The sequence below is a fragment of the Crocodylus porosus genome, unplaced genomic scaffold (genome assembly GCF_001723895.1).
Source record: "Crocodylus porosus isolate Cpor-Errol unplaced genomic scaffold, CroPor_comp1, whole genome shotgun sequence".
Taxonomy (NCBI): Eukaryota; Metazoa; Chordata; order Crocodylia; family Crocodylidae; genus Crocodylus; species Crocodylus porosus.
This window is the reverse complement of record NW_017728918.1, coordinates 83,938,238-83,960,701: the sequence shown is the minus strand read 5'-3', so window position 1 is coordinate 83,960,701 and position 22,464 is coordinate 83,938,238. Positions and strand designations below refer to the sequence as shown.

Below are 22,464 nucleotides of genomic sequence, written 5' to 3'. Positions count from 1 at the left end.
CCCACTTCCCCCCAGGTTGAATATGACCCGTCCACCACCCACTGAGTATGAAATTTTCAGCCAATCTGCAATCCATCTGACTGTGTAGGCATCAATGCCACAGTTGCCTAGTTTTTTAATGAGGATGGGATGGGAGATGGTGTCAAAGGCCTTGCTGAAGTCCAGAAAGACTACATCCACAGCAACACCTGCATCCATTGCTTTTGTGACCTGATCATAAAAGGCAATCAGGTTGGTCTGACATGACCTGCCCCTAATGAAATGATGTTGGTCGCCTTTGAGTATCATCCCTGAAGCCCGCCTATTGCAGATGTGCTCCTTGATGATCTTCTCAGAGAGTTTCCCTAGGATTGAGGTAAGACTGATGAGCCTATAGTTGCCTGGGTCCTCCCTCCTCCCTTTTTTAAAGATGGGGACCACGTTGGCTATCTTACAAAGATCTGGCACCTGGTCCAAGCACCACGAGCGCTTGTAAAGCTGTGCCAAAGGTCCTGCAATAACCCCTGCTAGCTCCCTCAACACCTTGGGGTAGAGGGCATCTGGACCCACTGATTTGAACACATCCAGCCCCTTCAGAAGCTCTCTAACCCAGTCCTCCCCAACCTGAGGTCTGAAGGCATTTCCCTCAAGTCCATCTTGCATCACGGTGGGGAAGTCCTGGTCTCTGCCCAAGAAAACGGAGGTGAAGAATTGGTTAAAGAAGTCTGCTTTCTCCTCTGGCGCAACCACCAGATTGCCCAGAGAATCTTGCAGGGGCCCCACATTTCCCCATGCTTTCTTCATCCTCCCTATATATTTGAAAAGAACTTTTTGTTATCTTTGATCTTAGATGCTAGTCCTAGCTCTATGTCCGCCTTACCTTTCCTGACAGCCCCACTACAGGCCCGAGCAGAGGAGGTATACTCCTCTTTGGAGAGAGCACCTCCCTTCCACTGGTTGTACGCCGCCTTTTTGGCAATCGGGCATTCCCAGACGCCCTTGGTGAGCTGGGGGGGCTTTTGGGCACTCTTATCCCCCTTGCTTCTTGTTGAGGTGGTCACGCTTTGGGCCCTGAGTATTGTCTCCTTAAGGAACAACCACTCATCTTGGGCACTGAGTTCCTCTGCTCTTGAGAACCCCAGCGCCTCTCCCACTAATCTCAACTTGTTGAAGTTGGTCCTCTTGAAATCTAGGGCTACTGCCTTGCTGCAGGCCCTTGACACCCTGCACTGGATGGTGAATTAGCAAACGATGATTGCTATCACCCAGGTGGTCAAGAACGTGGAGGCCCCTTACCAGGTCATTACCTGCGGTCAGGACCAGATCCAACAGGGCATTTCCTCTGGTGGGACTGCACCTCCTGAAATAAGTGGAGGTCCTGTCTCTCGTCCAGGAACCTCCTGGAACAGGCCGACTTGGCTGACTTTCTCCCAGCAGATGTCTGGGTAATTTGAATCACCCATGACAGCTACGTCCCTTGCCTTAAGTGCCTCTGCAAGCTAGCCCGAAAATTCCTGGTCCAGCTCCTCCCCTTGGTTGGGGGGTCAGTTAGATCGCACAGCCCCGTTCTATCTTGATCCAGAGCACTTCAGCTTACCCCTCCTCTGACCCCATTCTGCTGGCAGAGGATGTGTATTGCTCCTTGACATAGAGCACCACACCCTCACCTTTCCTTCCATCTCTATCCCACCTGTAAAGCCTATAGCCCCTATATGCTAACTGCCCAGTCATGGGATGAATCCCACCACATTTCTGTAAGCCTTATTATGTCTGGGTCTGAACTGGCTATTCTGAGGGCGAGTTCCTCCTATTTGTTCCCCATACTATGAGCATTGGTAGATAGGCATTTAAGGCCTTGCCTAGCTGCACTTACCTGGGCACTCCTTACATGTGTCACCTGTCTTGCTCGGGTGGTGTCTCCTCGTCTTCCTGCAGCCCCCTCCCCCAGTGAGGCTAGTTTTAAAGCTCACCGTATGAGATTAGCCAACCTGGAAGAGAAGACATTCTTGCCTTGAGGAGAGAGGTGAAGCCCATCCCACCCCAGCATGTCGCTCGCTTCTTCAAATAATGTGTATTTAGAATAGAATTAAATCCCAAAAAGTACTTGACCAGTACTTACAGTAATGCATTTATAATGCATCATATATATTAACATGACAAAAGCTCCTATATTATAATTATCACATCAGGAAATTCACTTGATATCTTGGTAGGCTCTTTCAACGTGATATGTTGAAAGAAAGCATCAGAAGACTTAGATTATGGTATCAGGCCAATGACTGACTTAGATGCTACAAAGTGAATTAGACAAGTACAATTTTTTTATTGATTTCTTTTATGACAGTGTAATGGGGGCTACTGGGGCCGATGTCCACAAGGCCTGCCCACCTGTTCTTGGGCTAACTGCCCGTCTTCTCGCCCGCCATGCCTTGGTCTTAATTGATTAATTAATAGATGCAATTAGGCGGGAGGCTGCCCTTTTTCTGCCCCACTGCTAGGGAGTGCTATCTGCAGCTACATTCCTCCCCCATACCATAGCCCAAGCCTTGCTGATGACATCATGATGTTCTTATATGCGCCAGTCTGCCATGATGGGGCTCAGAATCCTACTGTAGGCCCCCACCTGGGTTCCACCCTTCAGGCGGACTCTGCCGCCTTCATACCAGGCCATATATCGCCCTGCCATTGGTTCCCCTTCAGGTGTGGTCCCCTCACTGAGACCTTCAGCTCACAGTAGCCACGGCCCACCTTCAGGCCAGTCGGGACCCCAGGCCCCTGGCTCTTGGGCATCCCTCTCGGTGGGCCTCCTTGCCCTTCTGACTCTCCTGGTCCTGGCCCCTGCCTGGGCCAATCGGGGGAAGCTCTGGCAGGCCCTGATGTATGACTCATACTCTTATCCTGGGGTCCCCCTCTCTGGGTCCTCCTTTATGGATGTGGGGAGCTGGGGTACCTCACACCATGGCTGGTGCCTCAGGGTCTCACAGAGGACTCTCACTCCCCCCTGGGCAGCAGGTCGTGGTGCTATGACTGGTGTTATCTTTGACCCACACTCTGCCTCCCAACAGTGGAGGACTTATTGGGGCCAGGACTCAGCTCTCTTGCCCTCTGGCTGACCCCCCTCTCCCTTCACAGGGCTCCACATTGCCCTCTTTCTGGGGCTTCTGATCATTGCCCCGTCTTGCTGTGGTTCCACAGTGCTGGCCCCCCTCACACTGGAGGCTTTATGCTGCTCGTAATGCCCCCTTTACTCAGGGTCTTGGGGCTTCCCTCCACAGGTGGGTGGCTGTAGCTGTGCCCGGCCCCAACTCTCCTCCTCAGGCTCTCAAACCTCCACAACTACCTCCGGTGTACCGCGACCCACCCTAAGGTGAGGGCTAGGGGTTAAGGCACCCCGACCCACCTTTCACCAGGGTAACCACTGGCCTGGCCTTTCCTAGGGGCTCCCATGCCACTGGGAGCCCCACCAGGCCACCCACTCCTGGCAGGGTGTAGTTTCTGGTCGTACCCAGGACCAGGAGCCTCCTACTATCCCCTACAGCTCCTCCCTTACCTCCTGATGAAACTTGGCAGCCCTCAGGCCAGGTGATGTTGTTGCCTACCTTCCAGCTGCCAAACTGCCTCGTTTATATAAGCAGCCTTGAGCCTAAAATGGCTGCCCTCATTAGGCACCTGGAGGCTGCTAGCTCCAGGGCCTTAAAGTGGCAGGCACACATAGTGCCCTGCCACAGACAGGATGCAGAAAAACACTAAGAAATGTTTCATAGTTTCTAGGGTCGGAAGGGACCTGAGCAGATCATCTAGTCCGACCCCCTGCCATGGCAGGAAAGAATACTGGGGTCAAATAACCCCAACAAGATGTGCATCTAACCTCCTCTTAAACACCCCCAGGGTAGGAGCCTGCACCACTTTTCTTGGAAGCTGGTTCCAGACCCTAGCCGCCCTGACAGCGAAGTAGCGCCTCCTGATATCTAACCTAAACCTACCCTCTGCTAGCTTGTGACTGTTATTCCTGGTTACTCCTGGCGGTGCTCAGGGGAACATCTGCTGTATTTTGAAGTTATCAGTAAATAGCTTGTGTGATAACTAACCTTAAATATATTAAATCACCTCAACAAACAAGAAATGCTTTATTTTTTAAAATGAAAAATTGTCATTTCAGCTGTTCACTTCAATACTTACAGTTTTTACCTACCAAATTTGTAGCCAGCTTTATTGTAGAGATACAAGGATACTTCCCTTTTAGAACAAATATTAGGGAAAGCTTAAAGGGTTGGTGTCTTCCACTTGTGCAGATTTTTGTTTTAAGTATCCCAAAGTACAAAAACTTTGGAGAACTCTTCCTTTTTCAAAGATCTGTAAAATAATAAAAGCACAGAAAATATTTTTAAGGTTTATTCCAAGGGATTCCAATATCCCTTATTTTAAGTTTGTATGTTGGCAGCACGATTCAGTGTAGGTAAACTTGGCAGTTCTTATGTACTTAATTTATTATTTGGAGGCTTCCTTCTATCATAATGCTTTTATTTGCCCTTTTGAAATCTAGATCTTTAACTTCCACTTTTATTTAATCTAAAAGATTAAGTTATTTTAGTTGGGAGCAAATGGATTGGTTGAACTATCCTTAAAGAAACTTTCAGCATTGGTAGATTCTTTAATTCACTGGATCTTTAATATCCCAATATTAAGGTTTACCTGCTTTACTGGATATAAGTCTCTTGTACCCAAAACCAGAACAAATGTGGATTTTGTTGTCTTTACAGAAATGAAAGTTGTTTCCTCTCTTATGAGGAGAGAAAGCCAAGGGAGGAGGAGGGGCTCAGCTGTGGCACTAGGTTAATCCCAACAAAAACTGGTTCTTTTGCCAGTAATGCTCTGAGCAAATTTCTCTGCATTTGATATCATGGTGTCATCAGAAATCCACTTTATCTAGAGAATGAGTGGTAGCTTAAGTCTAGTAGGACACGGAGCAGATCCAGGATGTTGCGAAGGAGGGATGCAGGTGCAGTGACTAGTGCTACAGAGGTGCCTGCACCCTGCCCTCCAGCTTCCAGCTCCCACCTCTTCCCCTTGCTGGCAAACAGCAGTCAGGGATCAGTCCTTAAAGCTGATAAGAATCCCTTGCCCCTTTCTGTCCAGCTCAAAGGCATGTTCCCCTCACTCCCTTTTCCATTTCCTCCACCTGCCACTATCACCACTCTTCTGGGGGTGAGAGGAGTACCTGTCCTTTTCCAGCCAGGTTGCACAGGGGTTGGGCTGGATTCAGTTTGGGACACTGGTGGCAGCAGCAGTCTTCCTCCTCCCTGCCTGGTCCCTCTTTATTTCGGAACATAAAAAAGTCTACACCTGTTGCTTCTGCTGTGTGGTCATAAAGGGGATGCAATCATACTACTGCATCCCTTCTGGGTCTGCCCCAGTCTAGTATTAGGACATGTCTTTTTTGACCTCATTCATACCTGGGTACTTTTATATAAGTGTTGCCGGCACAAGGTGCCCGAGGGAGGCAACAATTAGGTTCATTGCCTGGTGTGGGTCGCGCCAGTAAACACACTGGGGGGAGAAGTGGGTACTTTTATATAAGTAACATCATTAGTTCTCAGTTTTCTATTCTAAGTGCTCAGATAATTCCCAAAAGAAGGTTGAAAGTTCTGTCTGTCTGAGTTAAATATTTTGCTGGGGAGGATCTGCTATATCTTATTTAAAAAACAAAACAAAACTCAAGAATCCTAAAACAATGAATGGGAGGTATAGCAGGAAGGAAAAACTGGTCAGTAACAATTTCCTCTAACCTAGTGGTTGTCAACTAGGGATATGTGCACCCCTAGGGGTACTTAAAAGGGTTGTAGGGGCTACACAGAACTGATATGGCTGGTAATTGCTATGTGTGTGTGTGCAGCTGCAATGCAGCTTGTGGGCGGCCAGGAGTGTTGCCTGGCCCCATGGAGAGCAGCCAGGTCCAGCTGGTAAGTCTGTTGTGGAGGAGGGAGTGGGGCTGGGGCCGGGGCAAGGACTGCCTAGCCAGGTTGGGGCACAGGACTGAGCTGTGTGCGGGGGGGATTGCTCTGTGTGCAGATGGCCCTGTGCACAGATCCGAGGGCACATGCTCACCATGCCTTCCCAGGGTACACATAGCATCAGGAGCTGCCCCCACATCCCCCGGATGTGCGGCTCTGTTCCACTCTCTGCCCTAGCTGTGTGGACCCTCAAGCTGCCCATCCTCTTTAAAAACAATAAAAAAATATAAAGGGGTACATGAGATGAAACTTTGAGACAGAAGTGGTACACTTGTTTAAAAAGGTTGAAAACCTCTGCTCTAAGATAAAGGGAAATGCCACCCTCAGCCTTTTAGTGTGAACCCATAAGCTTACCCTTGGAGACAAACTCCTTTTCCTCAAAACCTGTTTATAGGCGTCCCTTCAGGTCTCTTGATGAATGTGTGCAGTATGAAAGGTGGGAGACTGCGGTAGGACATTTTGTAGTTTAAAAATCTTAACTTTGCTCTTAATACATTTACTCAGAAGTCCATAAGGGAGCGAAAAACAGTTCTAGCCTAAAATGGCTTTTCAGTCTTTTGTATTTTAAAAGTGGAGGCCATGTCTGTCGTCTTGGCAAAAAAACTAAGTTTCATAGCTGAGACACTCTACAATTTGAAGAGTTTTTTGTTATATTCAGTTGAATTTCAATGTTGTTTGTTTCACAGTATACTTGATCGTTATTATTTTTACTTTTGAGAACTGACAGTTGGACTTGAGCATAAGTTTGTGAACTCTCCTTTTTTGAATATGGGAGACTTATTGTAAGATTTAATCTTTTTTCTGTTATTAAGAATACAATATTGAAGCAGGCTGAAACTGAACAGAAAAGGCATTTTGGCTTTGTACAGGATTATTTTTTAATTGAGGTAAATAAACTTTTTAAAATTAACAGTTTGAAAGACTAATCAAGGGTTTGGTTTTTTTTTTCTTTTTTTTTTCCTGAAGGAACTTTTGCTCTCTGGTATGCCAGAAATAGATGTGAATGATTGGCTAAAAAATACAGAATACACGAGTGGTTATGAAAGAGGAGACCAAGTTATTCAGGTAAAGTCCCTTCTGAATGGATGTAAAATACTGTATTTTAATTCCTCAGAATTTTTGTTTTGCCATTCATTGGTAAAAACTTAGGTTAACCAAAGTTTTGCTGTAAATTATTCATGTGGGCATGGAGCATAGTAAAGCTGTCTATGGATTTTGTGCCAGAGGTAGTAACTTCCATAGTTTAAATTACAGATAAGCAAATGTGCCATCTTTGTATTCGCTATTTTGGTTTCAAAAAAGATTAATGGGAAATGTAAACTAACTTTTTGTTTTGTTTTGTTTAGTGGTTTTGGGATGTCGTGGAAGAACTCACTCAGGAGGAGAGAGTACTGTTGTTACAGTTTGTTACTGGCAGGTGAGAAGTGTTTCATGTACCATATATATAGTTATCTAAGGGTGCTAACAGAAATGGAAAAAAAACAATGATTTACTGGAAGAAATCTTAGTTTCGACCTAGCTCTGCAGCATCTGAATGGATCAGGTGCTTCAGTGGGTCTTTTTGGTGCTTTTATTGTTTGAATTAACTATTGGATAAAAGTGCCAAAAAGTTACATGGAAGCACCTGATCTATATAGATGTTGGGCTAGCTGGGTCCAACTAACGTAATGCCTCTTCTGGGCATATGCTCTGCTTGGTGCAGGGGTGCCCCGAGCTTAAAGTGCCTGTTTTCCCCCTTCTCCCCAATACCTGTAAATGGCCTAAAACTTGCCTTAACTAGGTAGGACATTGTTATAAGGAATAACTCAAACAAGAGCTGTTTTATTTAATTGGGTAACCTATATACTCATAAAGTACCTAGGTAATATGTTTTGCTAACATTTATATTGCCAACAGTATACTACTTGTCAGTATTTACCTGAATTTAAGATTAGATTCTATATTTTGCCAGCCATGCTGGTGGAAAAATGTCCAAGTTTGTTATAATTTGCAGGTATAGCATCTAATTATTGGAGGGTCATCTTAAAATTGTTCTCCCTACTTCTACAGTTGGGAAAGCAGAGGGACAAGTGGGTATGGGGGGATCAGGTGGCCCTCTTGCCCTCTGCCCCTCCCCCCATTTCTTTGCCCTGCAGCCTGCCTGCTCCTAGCAGCTTCTGCACTACTACCTACCACCCCACAGCCTCTGGCATGACTGAACTCTGACTCCATTCATTCCTGGGTCATGGAGCGTACAGAAATGTGGCCCAGCCACTCAGCACCATCCCAGCAGTGCCACTGCTGTTCATCCAGGCAGGGAACAGAGTTCCATGCTTTGGGAAGGAATGAAGCTGGAGCCAACCTAATCCTGAGTGGGGGGGTAGAAGTTAGAGGGCGTAGGTGTCTGCTGCGGCTCTGACTGACCCTGATGCAGGCTTGGGGCCAGAGTCAGAGCTGCTGCAGCCCTCAGTTTCCCCTCCCCTACCTCGTATTTAAATCCAAAGATGAGCTTTTTTCCCCCATGCTGAATGGGGAAGAAACCACATCTTGGATATGAGTAAATATGGTGTGTTTTGGTACTCGCTTACTGCTGTGATTTCACTACTGTCTCCTATTTGATCTGTAGTTAATCTTTAGTTCCAATTATTTAACAAGGCTAAGTTTGAAGATCAAATCACAAAACAAATGATTTTACTTTTTTTTTTTTTTTGCAGACCTTGTTACAACAAGAGGTTTTTGATATTGACTGAATAGTTATCTGGCTATCATAGATACTCAATTCTGCACCGATTACTGATGTATCTGAAAGCTTTGAAAATATGTATGTGAATCCATACCTGAATGGGCATAGTCATTATATACTGCTCTAGCCCATAACACACTTGAGTGCCCAAACTCATCTTTCTTCTTAAATTGTTTCTTTGATTGGCATTTAAAATAAGCATAAAGCAACATAAAGTTAAGCCTTAGAATTTATCATCAAGCTAGGCAGTTCTTAAGGTTATCCTTCCAAGATGTCTGTCCCAAATTCTGGTTCTCATTGTCTTAAAAGCTGCTTTTCTTATCCTCATATTCAAGATTGACTCACTAATTCATGCTGTTCATAATGGCAAGCATGGCTAAGTAAGCCTATTTGCAAGATATAGCAATATAAAATTTTATTACAAAATAATGTGGTCTTTGTAGATCTAATTTTTCTCTCTTGTTCCTTTTTTTTGGAGGGGATAAAATTTATTCTACTTGTTCCTTTCTTTCTGTCTTTTCTCTCATTTTGGGAATGGCAAAATTTGGCAATTTTTTCTTTCCTTTTACTTTAATGAGCAAGAAATAGCGTAGAGGTTTTTGGCCATCCTTGTTCTTGTAACAAATAATTTCACAGTATGAACAAAATACCAAAATGGCTTTGCCCCCAACTTCCAATAGTCTTTCCTTATCTGTTAAGAATATTGTCCCTGAAGAACATGGCAGTTTTAGTTTATATGTGAATTTTGATCTATTTCTCCAAGGCTTGCAGAATTGGGTAGTGTATTTTAACTGTACTTTTTCATGACTTGGTTTTTCAGCTTCTTAAGGAAATCTGCTTTCTTATCGTAGTTCAGTTTGCTATTTCTCAGTCCAGATGGCAGACAACATTCTTTTAAGTTACAGGGTCATGTTTCAAACTCTCCATAGAGCATGTCACCAGAGTAAGTTCAAAGTTGGACTGTAGCAAGCACTGGGCCCTAAGGATGGCCATGATGCCCCCTGCTAGCCCCGTAGCATCTGCTTCACCCTGGCTCTCTGGGTACCACCCCCCCTTTCTTTCCTGCCATGCCCTGGTGTAATTATTTAACTTGGAAAAGGGAGGCTGCCCAGGGGTCCCGGAGTGAGCCCGTGTCCACTAACAAGCTGTACTCTAGCACATTAAGTGCCTCAAGGGCAAATTTTCATAGCCTTCATCCTCCCCTGCAGTCATGTGCATGCTTCACAGATGTTGCTATCTTTTCATTTTACCTTGTTGGGACCGCAGCTTTTCCGATTTTTTCTGCCCCTTCCCTTTTCCTAGGCCTTCCAGCCCGTGTCATACCTGCTTTGGCTCAGGTCTCTTGACCTCAGTATCTCTGACCTGCTCAGGCGTTGCCCACTGGCCCCATCTTTGCCATGCTCGGGCACTGGGCCCCCTCCCCTCAGCCCCATCTCTGCCCTGCTTAGGTGCTACCCCCTCTGCCCCTGGTCCTATCTCTGCCCTGCTTGGGTGCTACTGTGACCTCCTCCACCCCTGGAAGTCCCAATCTAGTCTGCTGATATAAATCCAAAATGAAAACAAACACACTTGCTGTAACTAAAACCCTTAGCCTACCCGTTATATAATCAAACGTCACCCCCTGCCCTGGGTCATAAGCTGCTGCTTGCCTTCAGCACCTTACTTGAATTTCCAGGGCACTTCAGGAGTCAGCTAGGCACTATCCTGCAGGAGCTCTTTCCTCTGCAGTCTTCAGGGCCAGACTGCCTGTCCAGGCTTATATGCTTCCTAACCCCTGCTGCCTTCCAGTCATGAGGCTTCCCTTGGCTGGCTGCAGGCGTGCCCTTAGCTAAATGAGAAGCTCACTGCCTAGGCAGCAGTGTTTCTTTGTTACCTTCCCTCTTGCAGCCAGCCCCTGTTCAGGTGCCTGGGTGCTATCTGCTGTTGTTTCTCTCTCAAAGTAACAAGAGCATTTTGGCTCCTTGTTACAGGGATCCACTTCGTTCAGAGCATTCTTAATGAACTGTTGACCCTCAGCAGGATTCTTTGACTATAAGTCTTGCATGAGACTTGTGTGAACATACTCATATATGCTTTTTGCAACAGGAATTGCATTCTTTTCATCAGTACCTTTTTAAAGCTCTGTACTGGAACTTGGTAGAAATTAATTAGATTAATGTTACTTGTCTCCTATAATGCATCTAGTTATGACCGAAGTTTTGCCTCGGGTATATCTCATGGCAGAAAAGTTTTTTTGTTTTTCAATTAGCAATAGATCTGTTACTTTGAGCATTATAGTTTTCCAGACTTCATCTTTTACATGTGCATGTAGCTATGAGCACATACAAGTAAATCCTTTGCATGTACACATGTAACTGCAGTGACATCCTTGGAAATCTGGTTGTCTAAGCACAAAAAAAAAATAGAGTTGGGTTGAGATCTACAAGTTTCTACAAGTATGTCCATGGCAAGAGGAGGATCAGGGAAAGTGTGGGGCCCTTACTGAATGGGGGAGGCAACTTTGTGATAAAGGAGGCAGAAAAGGCTGAAATGCTCAGTGCCTTTTTCACCTCAGTTTTCACAAGCAAGGTCAGCTCCCAAAGTACTGCACCGGGCAGCACCGTTTGGGGAGGAGGTGAGCAGCCAACACTGGCAAAAGAACAGGCTAGGGACTATATAGAAAAGCTGGATGTGTACAAGTCTGTGGGGCTGGATGGGATGCACCCAGGGTGCTGAGAGAGTTGGCTGATGTGATTGCAGATATACTGGCCATCATCTTTGAAAACTCATGGTGATTAGGAGATTCTCAGATGATTGGAAAAGGGCAAACATAATTTCCATATTTAAGAAAGGGAAAAAGGCAGACCCAGGAAATTACAGATCAGTCAGCCTCACCTCAGTCCCTGGAAAAATCATGGAGCAGATCCTCAGTGACTCCATTTCTAAGCACTTGGAGGAGAAGGTGATTAGGAACAGACAACATGGATTCTCCAAAGGGCAAATCATGCTTGACCAACCTGATTGTAGGACTGTGCAAAGCTTCAGTCACTGATGTGATTCAGCGGAGATTCGGCCCGATTCAGTGGCCGAATCTGAATTGAATTGGGAGACCCTTTAATCTCTGCAAATCAAATCTGAACCCTCCAAATTAATTCCGAAAGATTTGGATAGTCAAACATAGACACAGCTTTAAATGTTTTTTCTACATACCTCAAGGTAGCTGGCAGCTCATGAATGCTGTGATACTGGGGCGGATGGAACATCCCACAGGAGCATGGGGGGCTCCCCAGCGTGCTTGGCAGCAGACCTGGAAGTGGACCAGAAGTGCTTCTGGTCCACTTCCAGGGAGCGTGTGGGGGGGCCCCCCTGTGTCCCCCAAGTTGGTAACTTGTGCCTCCTGGGTCTAGGGGGACCTGGGGTCCCCCCCACAGTTGATCACTGAGCTGAGGGGGTGTGTTGGGGGGGGTGCCTTGGAGGTTTTTAAGATCTGGTTAGACAAAACCTTGGCTGGGATGATCTAGTTGTGGTTAGTCCTGCTTTGAGCAGGGGGTTGGACTAGATGTCCTCCTGAGGTCCTTTCCAATCCTAATTTTCTATGATCTGTTAGTGAAAATTATCTGTAATTTGTCAGAATATGCAAAGCGGAAATGAGTACTGAAGTATAATTCTGCATTTATAAAGCATGCCTATAAACAAACTTAACATTTTTTTTCAATTGAATGCTTTGTATTTTCCTGATGTGTTAAGGTTCTGCATGTGTTGGTTGGTACTCTGTATTCAGAGTTTACATGATATCTTTTCATTCTTCTCATTCCAGCCTGAATATACCTTTAGTGCCACTTCAATGAAAAATCAAATATTCTTTTTTCCAACCAAGGACCATAAAATTAATTTAATGGATCGAGTAAAACAAATACATTTATGATAGTGGCATTACTATTTCTTTGAAGTCTTTTAAGCATTATCTTAACTGTCTTTTCCCCCTTGCAATTTTGCATTCTCTTAAACGTCATGAAAACGTAACTCATGATGATTTCAGCATCTATAAAACAGAGTAGTGTTAAATATGTTAGAAAATCCGTTTTATATGGTGCTTTTCATAAGTTCTGTAACATTTGATTTTCACAGATTTTGTGCAGAAATCTCCAGGTGATATGCATTCAAGAAAAGGTGGTTGGTTGGTTCCTGGTTAAAAGTGAGAGGCACGGCTTAACCCGTTTTACTAGATCTTTCCACAAGAAACAACTAAATTTCTATTAAGGCTATTGAATAGTTGAACATTTTGATATTTCAGTTCTTAAACTTCCTGTTTGAATCTCATGTAAGTGAATAGGAGCAGTTCATACCTACTGAGCCTGGGAAGATAATAGCACCATTTTAGCTTTTGTTTGACACCCATCTGGAAGGATATATATTTTTTCATCATAAAGACTCAAATGTTTTTACAATGAAAGTTTATACACTGAAGCAGAATTCTGCAGCAGGTGATATATTCTTCTTTAGCAGAATATACAGGGCTCTGATCATATGGTATCATTTTGACCTGGTAATATGACATGACTTTTGTAAGACATCCTATACAAATGTTAACTAAATGGTGGATGAATGAGAGGCTTACAAATGAATTAAAATATCTTTGTTTAATTTTTAAATTGAATGGAGCTCTGTTTAGTTGATAGAGTAAATCACATGGAGAGAAAATTGTGGTAAAAATAAAAGCCATAAACCTTTTGGCTTACAACTTACAAGTTATGTACAGCAGTTTTGAATTGTAGTTCTGAGCTCAGCTCTTAAGACACTTTTGGGTCCTCAGAAGTTGCATGATAAAATCATCACATGATCCTACTGATGGGAAAATTATTTGGTCTGCCAAATTTCACTGTGATCATTTATAATTTTCATTGGTTACGTGTAGGGATTAGTAAGTAACTGTGTCCATGAATATTTAAAAAGTATTGTTAGAGACCACAAGATCCTTTTTATCTAGCCACAGAATGCACATGACCATGCTGGCTTCTACCCTCTACTCTTTCACCTAGTGTGTCTTAATAGTTAGTGAAAGAGACTCCTACCTAGAACAAACAAGCTGTTTCATTTTCCTTCCCCACTCAAACCTTTCTGCATTGCTTCTGCAAATACTGAGGCTGTTTTCACTATCTTGCAAGCATATTTTTAAAACAAAACCTGAAATTAGGAATTCTAACAGTCTTTTTTTTTTTTTTTTATATTTTTAATGTCACTAAAGAACATTGTAACCTGTTTTATCAGCTTTTTTTCTGCTAGCTCCTCTCCAGAACAGTTTTTAACGTTCTGTATGAAATGTAAGAGTGTTCCACTACGTTTTAACACGGGATAGGCAGTGGCTGGAGGGCCACCTAACAAGTTTTGGTGAGATGTTGATGGCCAGTGATACACATGAAATCTTTTAAAAGATATAATTTGTTAAATTGATATATAAAAACCATATACTAAAAATCAAACATCTACTATAATGCATTTAAATTTTATTTCAAAAATATTTTTTGTCCTGATTTATGGTTTTGTTTTTGGGTTTTTTTAAGTAGCATATATAGAAGTGATTTCATAATCTCAAAATAAAGTCTTATCCTTGTATATTGTGTGAGGTGCGTGCGTGCGGGTGGGGTAGGTAGAGGGTGTGTGAATGGACGGCCACTTTCTACGTGTATGTGGGGGGCCTCCCTTGCACTAGGTCCCAGGAGCCAGTTTTGGGAAGAGAGGGGCAGGAGGGGGTATTGCAGCAGACCTGGCTGGGGCATGGTAGTCTGCTCCCCTACCTTCCACCCATCAGACCTGCAGCTGCCCCAGTGGCGCATGGGGCCCAGCCCTGCCCAGAGCAGTCCATGGCCCCCATTCCAGCCAAGGTGCACGGCTTCCTGGGAGGGCTGCTCTTGTTGCAGCTGCAGCTGCTTGGGTACTGGTTGGCTCCCCCTGCATCCAATGGCTTGTCCTCCTTCTGCTCTGCTGTGCCACTCCAGGCAGGGAGAAGCTGCAGCTGGGTGGCTCCTGTGCAGCATGAGGGGCTCCAGCTTCAGCTTCTGGTTGCCTTCCACCCACTCTGCCTGCCTGGCTCGATTAAACGGTCACTTGCAGATAGCTGAGTGAGTCAAAGTTGGCCAGGAGCTGGCGCTGGAGCCCTGTGTGCTGGGGCAGGAGCTGCCACCCAACTGCAGCTTCCTCAGTACCTGGAGCAGAGCAGCAGCGGCAGGAGGAACTACTGGAGGTGGGGGGAACTAAGCAGTACCTGGATGTCTGCAGCTTTGCTAGGAAGTTTACCATGGGGGAAGCCAAGGGCCAGATCCAACCATTTTGTAGGTGCCCATCTGCAAGCCAGGTCCAGTCAGTTGAAGGGCCATCTATGGCTTGTGAGCCATATTTTGCCCATTCCTGCTTTAACATCTTCATGTATGTTACAGGCTAAAATGAAAGTATAAGTTGATATTGTTAAAATGAATGGTTGTACGTTACAATAGTTGACCGTCCTGTAAATTGTCTTTGAATTCTGCACAAGAGGTTGTCACTTACACTTTTAGGAGATTTTTTTTTTGTAAATGTGGTCACTTACTGTGTAGATACTGTGGTTTTTTATTATTACAAAAATACTTTTTATAGACAAGTTTATGGTCATTCTTAGGTATTTAACATTTCACAGCATTGCAAAAGATAATTACTGTATTAAATCACCTTCTTTAATATATTTACTTCATTGCAAGAAGTACCACAGTATTTAATTTTGAGTCTTTTAAATGATACAGAGACATCAAGAACATTTTGATCAGATTCTTAACAAGTCATGGGAAGGGAAGTTTTTAACCTACAGTATTTCTTAACTATTAATACCAAATTTAGTCTGCACTAAGAAAAGGACCAGTTGCTAAGAACGAGTCTCTTGAGAAAGTACAAAGCCTCTCTTAATAGTAGCTAAATAGTTTAACAACTAATGTTAATGAGAGAAACCCACTTTTAATGTAATAGTATAATTGCATTTTGACAATGGGACTTGCAAAGCCATTAGCAATTGGATACTATATGTGACGGATTTTTCTGTACAAGCTATGTTTTTGGACTGTAATTGCCCTTTTCATGTTTTTATAATCTGTGGATGTTTTCAGTTCCAGGGTGCCTCACGGTGGCTTTGCTCATATAATGGGTGGCAGTGGACTGCAAAATTTTACAATAGCTGCTGTACCATACACTCCAAATTTGCTCCCAACATCGAGCACGTGGTATGTTAAATAGCCTCATTTAAATGCATTAAGAAAATGAACGTATTCCTTTCATTGTTTTCATTAACTTTTTTACACCCCCAAAAATGGAAGGTGTAACCCTTTGGTATCATCTCATTAAAAGGAGACCCTCCGGTCAGTTTGCAATGTATCTACTCTGTAATAGAAAACTAGTTATTACAAGCAATAGGTAGTTACATTTTCTTCCCTGTTGTTGAAGGAAAAAATTCTACCTATTCTATTGTATTTTAATGGAAAGCAGTACAATATCACTAAGGGACACTTGAAGCTAAATTACTGTATTGCTTTTTATTTTAAGCCAAAAGGAACTTATTTTCTTGCAGTGCATTTGAATGCTGAAAGGTACTGCAATGCAGCAATGCGTTTTTTCATAAATATGACATCTTTGGGGTTTTCTGATTCTAATGCAAATCTGGGAGGACAATTTCACGTTAATTACTTAATACAAAGCAGTCAGAAAATTTTATTCTTAGATCTCATATTTAATTGTGATGCTTTCTTCCCTTCTTTTCAGTATCAACATGCTCAAGTTACCTGAATATCCAAGTAAAGAAATCCTTAAGGACAGGCTTCTTGTAGCGTTACACTGTGGAAGCTATGGTTACACAATGGCATAATGAAGTGTAGAAAACTCATCTGACTACCGATGCGCAATTCAGAGTGGCAGAAGTAATTTAGGAAACTGTCAACAGAAAAGCAGCCTAGATGCTGCAGTCCACAGGAGAGGCTGACTTTTAAAATTCATAAAAGACCAGTTTTTCTTCTCCATTATGTTGTTTAAGTAAGTTTGTGAACTGTTAACATAACTCAAATTTCATAGTATGTTCTATTTTCATTGGTTTATTGGTAGCTTTATATGGAAAATAGTGTACTTTCTTCTTTATGTTAGTTTAATCTTAATCAGAGGGTTTGTCAGAATCTGTTTAAACCAGTCTTCATTTTAGATTTTCAGATATGTGGTTGAATGGACATTTTGCATTTTAGTTTACCTTTCACTGAAATGGTATACTGGTAACATACAGACTCGTATTATATGCCTTGATGCATGTAAGAGTGCCATTTATTTTTTCACAGAACAGTGTAGAAAGTTTAACTTAGATAGTGTATAAAATAGCAAATCTGAGGTATTTTCCCATATATTGCATAGTACCTATATCAAAAAGATTTTTTTAACTTTTTAGTATTTTAATGTATATAACATGTAAAGAATAGACTATTGTCACTAAAGTAAGCAAATGGAATTTAATATCTAATTTATATTAAAATTTACACTATATTGTACCAAATATTTAAGTATTTGTGACTTCATGGTCAGTTTGCAGTTAGAATTTGTATATATTGTTTTAGACGTATATCAGTTTGTTTGAATACTTTTTCTCATGCTTTCATATAGTTATATGTGAAGCAGATATAATTAAATTTTAATATTTTACCAGAATCCATGATTGAGTTATTTTGTCAAGACTAAATGTAAATGTTAATTGTATCAACAGTTGTATTGAAAATTATCTGAATGGACATGCATCTACTATGTTGACAAAAGTTATTTGCATTTAGTGGACATCAACAATACACAGGCAAGAAGCTTAAGTTGGTTGAGAAGTAAACTGAGGGGACTGTAATTGTTGGAAATCCTGAGTGGCATCTTGTAGAATACAGTACAATCCCTGTTATCTGGGATTTTACTAACCAGCATACTCTAGTAGCCAGAATTTCCAGCCAACTGGACATGGTGGGGCAGGGAGGGAAAACTTGCATGTGGCTACCACCACCCACCACGCTGCACTGTTGCCACTGTGCGAGCAGCCACCGCCCTCCCCTCTTGCTCCTGCTCCTGCTCCTGCTCCTGCTCCGTGAGCGGCCAGCACTACCCATCCTCCACCCCTGCTCTACACCTAGCCAGGAACCTTGTGTTCTCAGGTAACCAGCATTTTTACATTATTGGCACTCCCTATTCCCCACTTGTGCCAGATATCAGGGATTTTAGTGTATTAGCAAAAAAAACCCCACCATTCCTGAAATGCAACACCTTGAAAAAGAGCTTAATGAAATGATTGGAACTCACCTACTTGCTTGCTTTCCCCTCCTCTACCATAAGATACTCATGGAGAAGATCGCTAACACCTACACACGGGAACATAGTTTAAAAATTATTTCCCTGTTTGCATATAGAGTCTAATAGTGTTCAGTAAACTTATGATAGTATGGTTTTTTTTTCACTTCTTCCTGCAAAATAGGTTGTTAGAAGGAAAGCATTTTGAGTAATGTAATCATTACTTCCTCAGTCTGCCGTTTTTTGTTTAGTTGGGATTCTTTTGGCTTCAGTTGGGGATGTTTACTTGTAAATGCTTTTCTTCTGAACTGCCCATGCTAGTGGGCAACATTTGGTAGTAGCAGGCCAGAATAGCCCAGCTCAGGTCCTGGGTGGGCTGGCACTGCTCTTCTCCCCACAGCCTAGCTTCAGTGCAGCACAGAAAACCTCCCCCCCATCAAACACAGCTGAAGCCCCAGTTCCATGGGCTGTAGGTTGCTGATTCCTGGCATAGACAGTTTTCTTCAAGCACTTCACATGTCTTTTTGTTTCGTTGTAAGCTCTACAGTCTTTTACAAAGAACATCAAACCTTCCTACTAAAAGATAGTATCCAAAACATGAACTGTCAAATGGCATAAGACATGTTTCAAACTTGTATTTTTTCTTGACTATTGTGCATTCCCATGAAGGATTGTTGCAGTCTGCTTCTGGAGAAGTTTACAGTGAAGTATATGGGGAGAAGACTGACAGACCTTCAAATACATTTTTACATTCTCTAAATCCTAGTAGTAAGATGTGGTCTTATAAGGAAAGGAATTTAGGTGGGTAAGAAAGGAGGGACAGAAGCCCAAGCAAAGTAAAAAAAAAAAAAAACAAAAACAAAAAAAACAAAACAACCTTTCCCCAGTTTTTTTGTTTTTGTTTTTTTAAGAAGTTGCTTTTGCTCCGAAGTAATTAAATACTTTGGCGCGCAGAAATACCTAACCATTTTGTACAAAATCTAGCCCTGTACAGAGCTATTTATTAAAGGGATTTTACTAACTGGCATAATGATATGTAGAATAGTAGATTCTGTTTTAAAATAATTGAGTTGTATACAGATTTTCTTGTAGGTTGCTGGACAGCTGATGCAATTTTATTTACCAAAGACAGACTATATTTTCCACAGTGTGTTTTCTCTTGCTGATACTCACTTAAATATCTTGTTTAATAAGATTATGATTGGCAGTAAAATATGATAATCTAAAGTTGGCAGCCCTAGCACCTTTTAAGTTTAGAGTTATTGGTGTTTATCAACAATATTTTATATTTTAGACCAGAATTACTTCAGCTAAACTGAACATACTCTTCTTGGATCAATATTTGGAAGGTGGTATATATGTATAATGAGTTTTAAATGGTGGAAAGAGTTTGGTGTAGTACTAGTTTTGGGTTTTTTGTAACTAATACAGTAAAAGTTGTTATCTGGCATCTTACAAGCTGGCATGCTCCACTAACTGGCATGTCAGCTTGTAAGATAAAGTGAACATATACGTGCATTAGGGAACAGAGCTTTTGTTTTTGTCATAGTAAGAACTCCATGTCCTTGCTTTTGTAGCTTTCAACATTCAGCCTTAAATATGCATTAACTTGGGGGGGGGGGAGCAGGGGCGGGGGAGGAGGGGATGTCTTTAATATACATAACGAGGATTACCTGCTGAAGCTGATCATGTGATGAAAACAGGATTTAATAATAATACCGAAAAGACTGCTTTAGGACACCTGCACGCTATTAAGAGCACTGTATGACAGGCCTGTTGAGAAGCTATAACTTAATATAGCTTATAGTTTAGAATGATTAATTGGATTGTATCTGTTCTCTCCCGCTATGCCAGAACAAGGCAGGGTGGGTGTTTCTCTCAAGCAGAAAAGAGCAGATGTCTCGTCACTGCATAGATCATGAGCGCTCATTAACTTTTATTATCTTTATAAAAATGTTAGATAGCAAGACCCTAGTTTTAGATGCACAACATATTTTCAGACATCAAATGTTGCAAAACTAGTAAAACCATGACCTGTGCAGTGTACCTAATGACTACTACTGTATATCCCATATGAATTAAAACAGTCCATAGATAAAGGAGGACAGGAAATTAAATCTTCTGCAGGCTTAACTTTGGAGACTCCAGTGTTGAAATACAAAAATATTAATGCAAGCTGTGCTTTAAAATGTGGTTAGTTCTGTTTCAAACAGACTGCGGCTTTAGTTCTGTCCACCTATTTTCCAGAACAGAGTAAGCAGAAATGGAAGACATTGTGCCCAATGATATTGTAGCATGTACTGTATGGACAAGGAAGCAGGGTGGGGTTGCTTTCACAAGGGAACTGATTGAAAACTTGAAATACCATTTGCCTTCACCATATCACCATATATGCATATGGAAATATTGTGTCCAAATATGGAACTATGTGCCCCTTATCTCCTCCCTCCCAGTAGATTCTTAATATTATTGTAGAATTGTTAAGTCAGAATTTGATGGCAACATAATCATTTGTAGGATCTGAATCAGATGTTCCTTGCTCTCAAACACTAGCATAAATGTCCATCTTGCATTTCTGTGTTGTATTGTATTTGCTCAGTCCTACCAAAATGAACCTTTGTTTCTGCTGACTATACTTAGACAATCTTTTATTGCTTGCTGTCCACATAGCTTGAAGCCTTTTACTGCAATGCTTCCTCACCTGGTTCCCACAAGAGCTTAAATTTTTAACATCTCACTCTGCAGCCTAAGATTGAATTTATGAAATTTCTGAACAGCCATGATTTTTCTTTTTTAAAATTGAACTGAATTCATATGTCTTAATATGGCCTTCTCGCTTGTGAGAGCTAAACATTATTTACATTTTATTTAAATAGAATTGCTCAGCTCTTTTAAGTTTTGGCTTCGGTAGATTCTGTGTTTAATTTATCGATTTACGTTCAGAACACACCATGACAGATTCTGATCAATTTCCTTTAACCTTCCCCTCTTTGCAGCATTAGCCTAAGTTTGGTTTTCTGCACATTTCTGAAGAATACAGTTAAACCCCAGCATTATTGTATTAAAAAACTTGACTGTATGTCTAAAAGCTCCAAGTCATTTCTTCTAAAAGCTCCAAGTCATTTCTTCAAGAGCGTTCTAAATAACTACTTTGTATATATTTAGTTTTAATGCAGACATTAATATTTAAAATGGTCTTAATTTTTTGTTTATACAAAAGTTTTGAAGTGTATTTATATGTTCTTTCCATCAGTCTCTAAATTGTGCTGCTGTAATGATAGAATGAAAGTACCTGCATCCCAAGACAGAACTTCAGAATGACATTTATCTTTTTAATGGATTCACATTCTTTTTCCTTTGAACTTCAAGCACAGTTTCCGCTTTTTATATTTAGAGTTGCATTGGTTTAGTTTGCTACATCAGCAAACAGAAAATGTAGTAAGTAGGTCCTCGTTGCTAGCAACATTCAGTCCTCTGTTAGTAGCTAATGTATTCTTAGGTTGTATGGTCAGATAAGAAACCACATATGTTGCCAAAATATTATAACCACCATGGTAGCAGATAACTACTATCTTGGTCAATGATTAAGGCAGGAACTTACAGAGCTGAAAATATAAGTTCTTGAAGTATGAACTAAAGACCAGGGTTCTGTTGCTGGGAATGGTAAAAATACTCATTCTACAATATATTAGGCAATATATTACGCAAGGAGATTAGTCAGGGAGGCATTGAGGTCACAGAGGGGAGGGGAGTTGAGAGTCCAAGGTGAGCGGTCGTTCCTTAAGGAGACGATTCTCTGAGCCCAAAGGGTGACAGTCCCAACGTGAGTTAAAGGGGGCAAGAGTGCTCAAAAGCCCCCACAGCTAACCAAAGGCATTCAGAATCTCCTGAAAGCTAAAGAGGAGGCGTACACCCAATAGAAGGGAAGGGCAATCACCAAGGAGGATTATACTTCCATTGCTCGAGGCTGTAGCGGGGCTGTTAGGAAGGCTAACGCACAGACAGAACTGGGACTAGCGACCTGCATCAAAGACAACAAGAAGTCCTTTTCTAAATACATACAGAGTAAAAAGAAGGCACTGGGTGATGTGGGGCCCCTTCAGGACACGCTTGGCAATCTGGTGGTTCCACCAGATGATAAAGCTGACCTCATTAACAAATTCTTTGCCTCCATATTTCTGGATGTCTTCAAATAGTTTCATAGTTTGTAGGGTCGGAAGGGACCTGAGCAGATCATTGAGTCCAACCCCCTGCCATGGCAGGAAAGAGTACTGGGGTCAAATGACCCCAGCAAGGTATACATCCAGCCTCCTCTTAAAGACCCCCGGAGTAGGAGCCAGCATCACTTCTCTTGGAAGTTGGTTCCAGACTCTAGCCACCCTGACTGTGAAGTAGCACCTCCTGATATCTAGCCTAAATCTACCCTCTGCCAGCTTGTGACCGTTATTCCTAGTC

At 42.2% G+C, this 22,464-nt stretch overlaps 1 protein-coding gene and 1 long non-coding RNA gene across 4 annotated transcripts in view; one reads left to right on the top strand and one right to left on the bottom strand.

Annotated features, from left to right (window-relative positions):
- Positions 1-17,394, top strand: part of HACE1 (HECT domain and ankyrin repeat containing E3 ubiquitin protein ligase 1) — an 83,762-nt gene extending 66,368 nt beyond the window's left edge. For all 3 annotated transcript variants that reach the window (XM_019537813.1, XM_019537814.1, XM_019537812.1), the window contains 4 exons: positions 6,957-7,055; positions 7,337-7,407; positions 15,822-15,935; positions 16,471-17,394. In XM_019537813.1, the coding sequence (XP_019393358.1) occupies positions 6,957-7,055; positions 7,337-7,407; positions 15,822-15,935; positions 16,471-16,573 (387 nt within the window). In that variant the 3' untranslated portion in view covers positions 16,574-17,394. The remainder of the gene's footprint in view (positions 1-6,956; positions 7,056-7,336; positions 7,408-15,821; positions 15,936-16,470) is intronic.
- LOC109311899 overlaps positions 14,929-22,464 on the bottom strand; it is a 12,635-nt gene continuing 5,099 nt past the window's right edge. Inside the window, exons 2-3 of the long non-coding RNA XR_002101654.1 lie at positions 16,209-16,217; positions 14,929-14,942 (exon numbers count right to left, since the gene is read on the bottom strand). This is a non-coding gene — a long non-coding RNA (uncharacterized LOC109311899). The remainder of the gene's footprint in view (positions 14,943-16,208; positions 16,218-22,464) is intronic.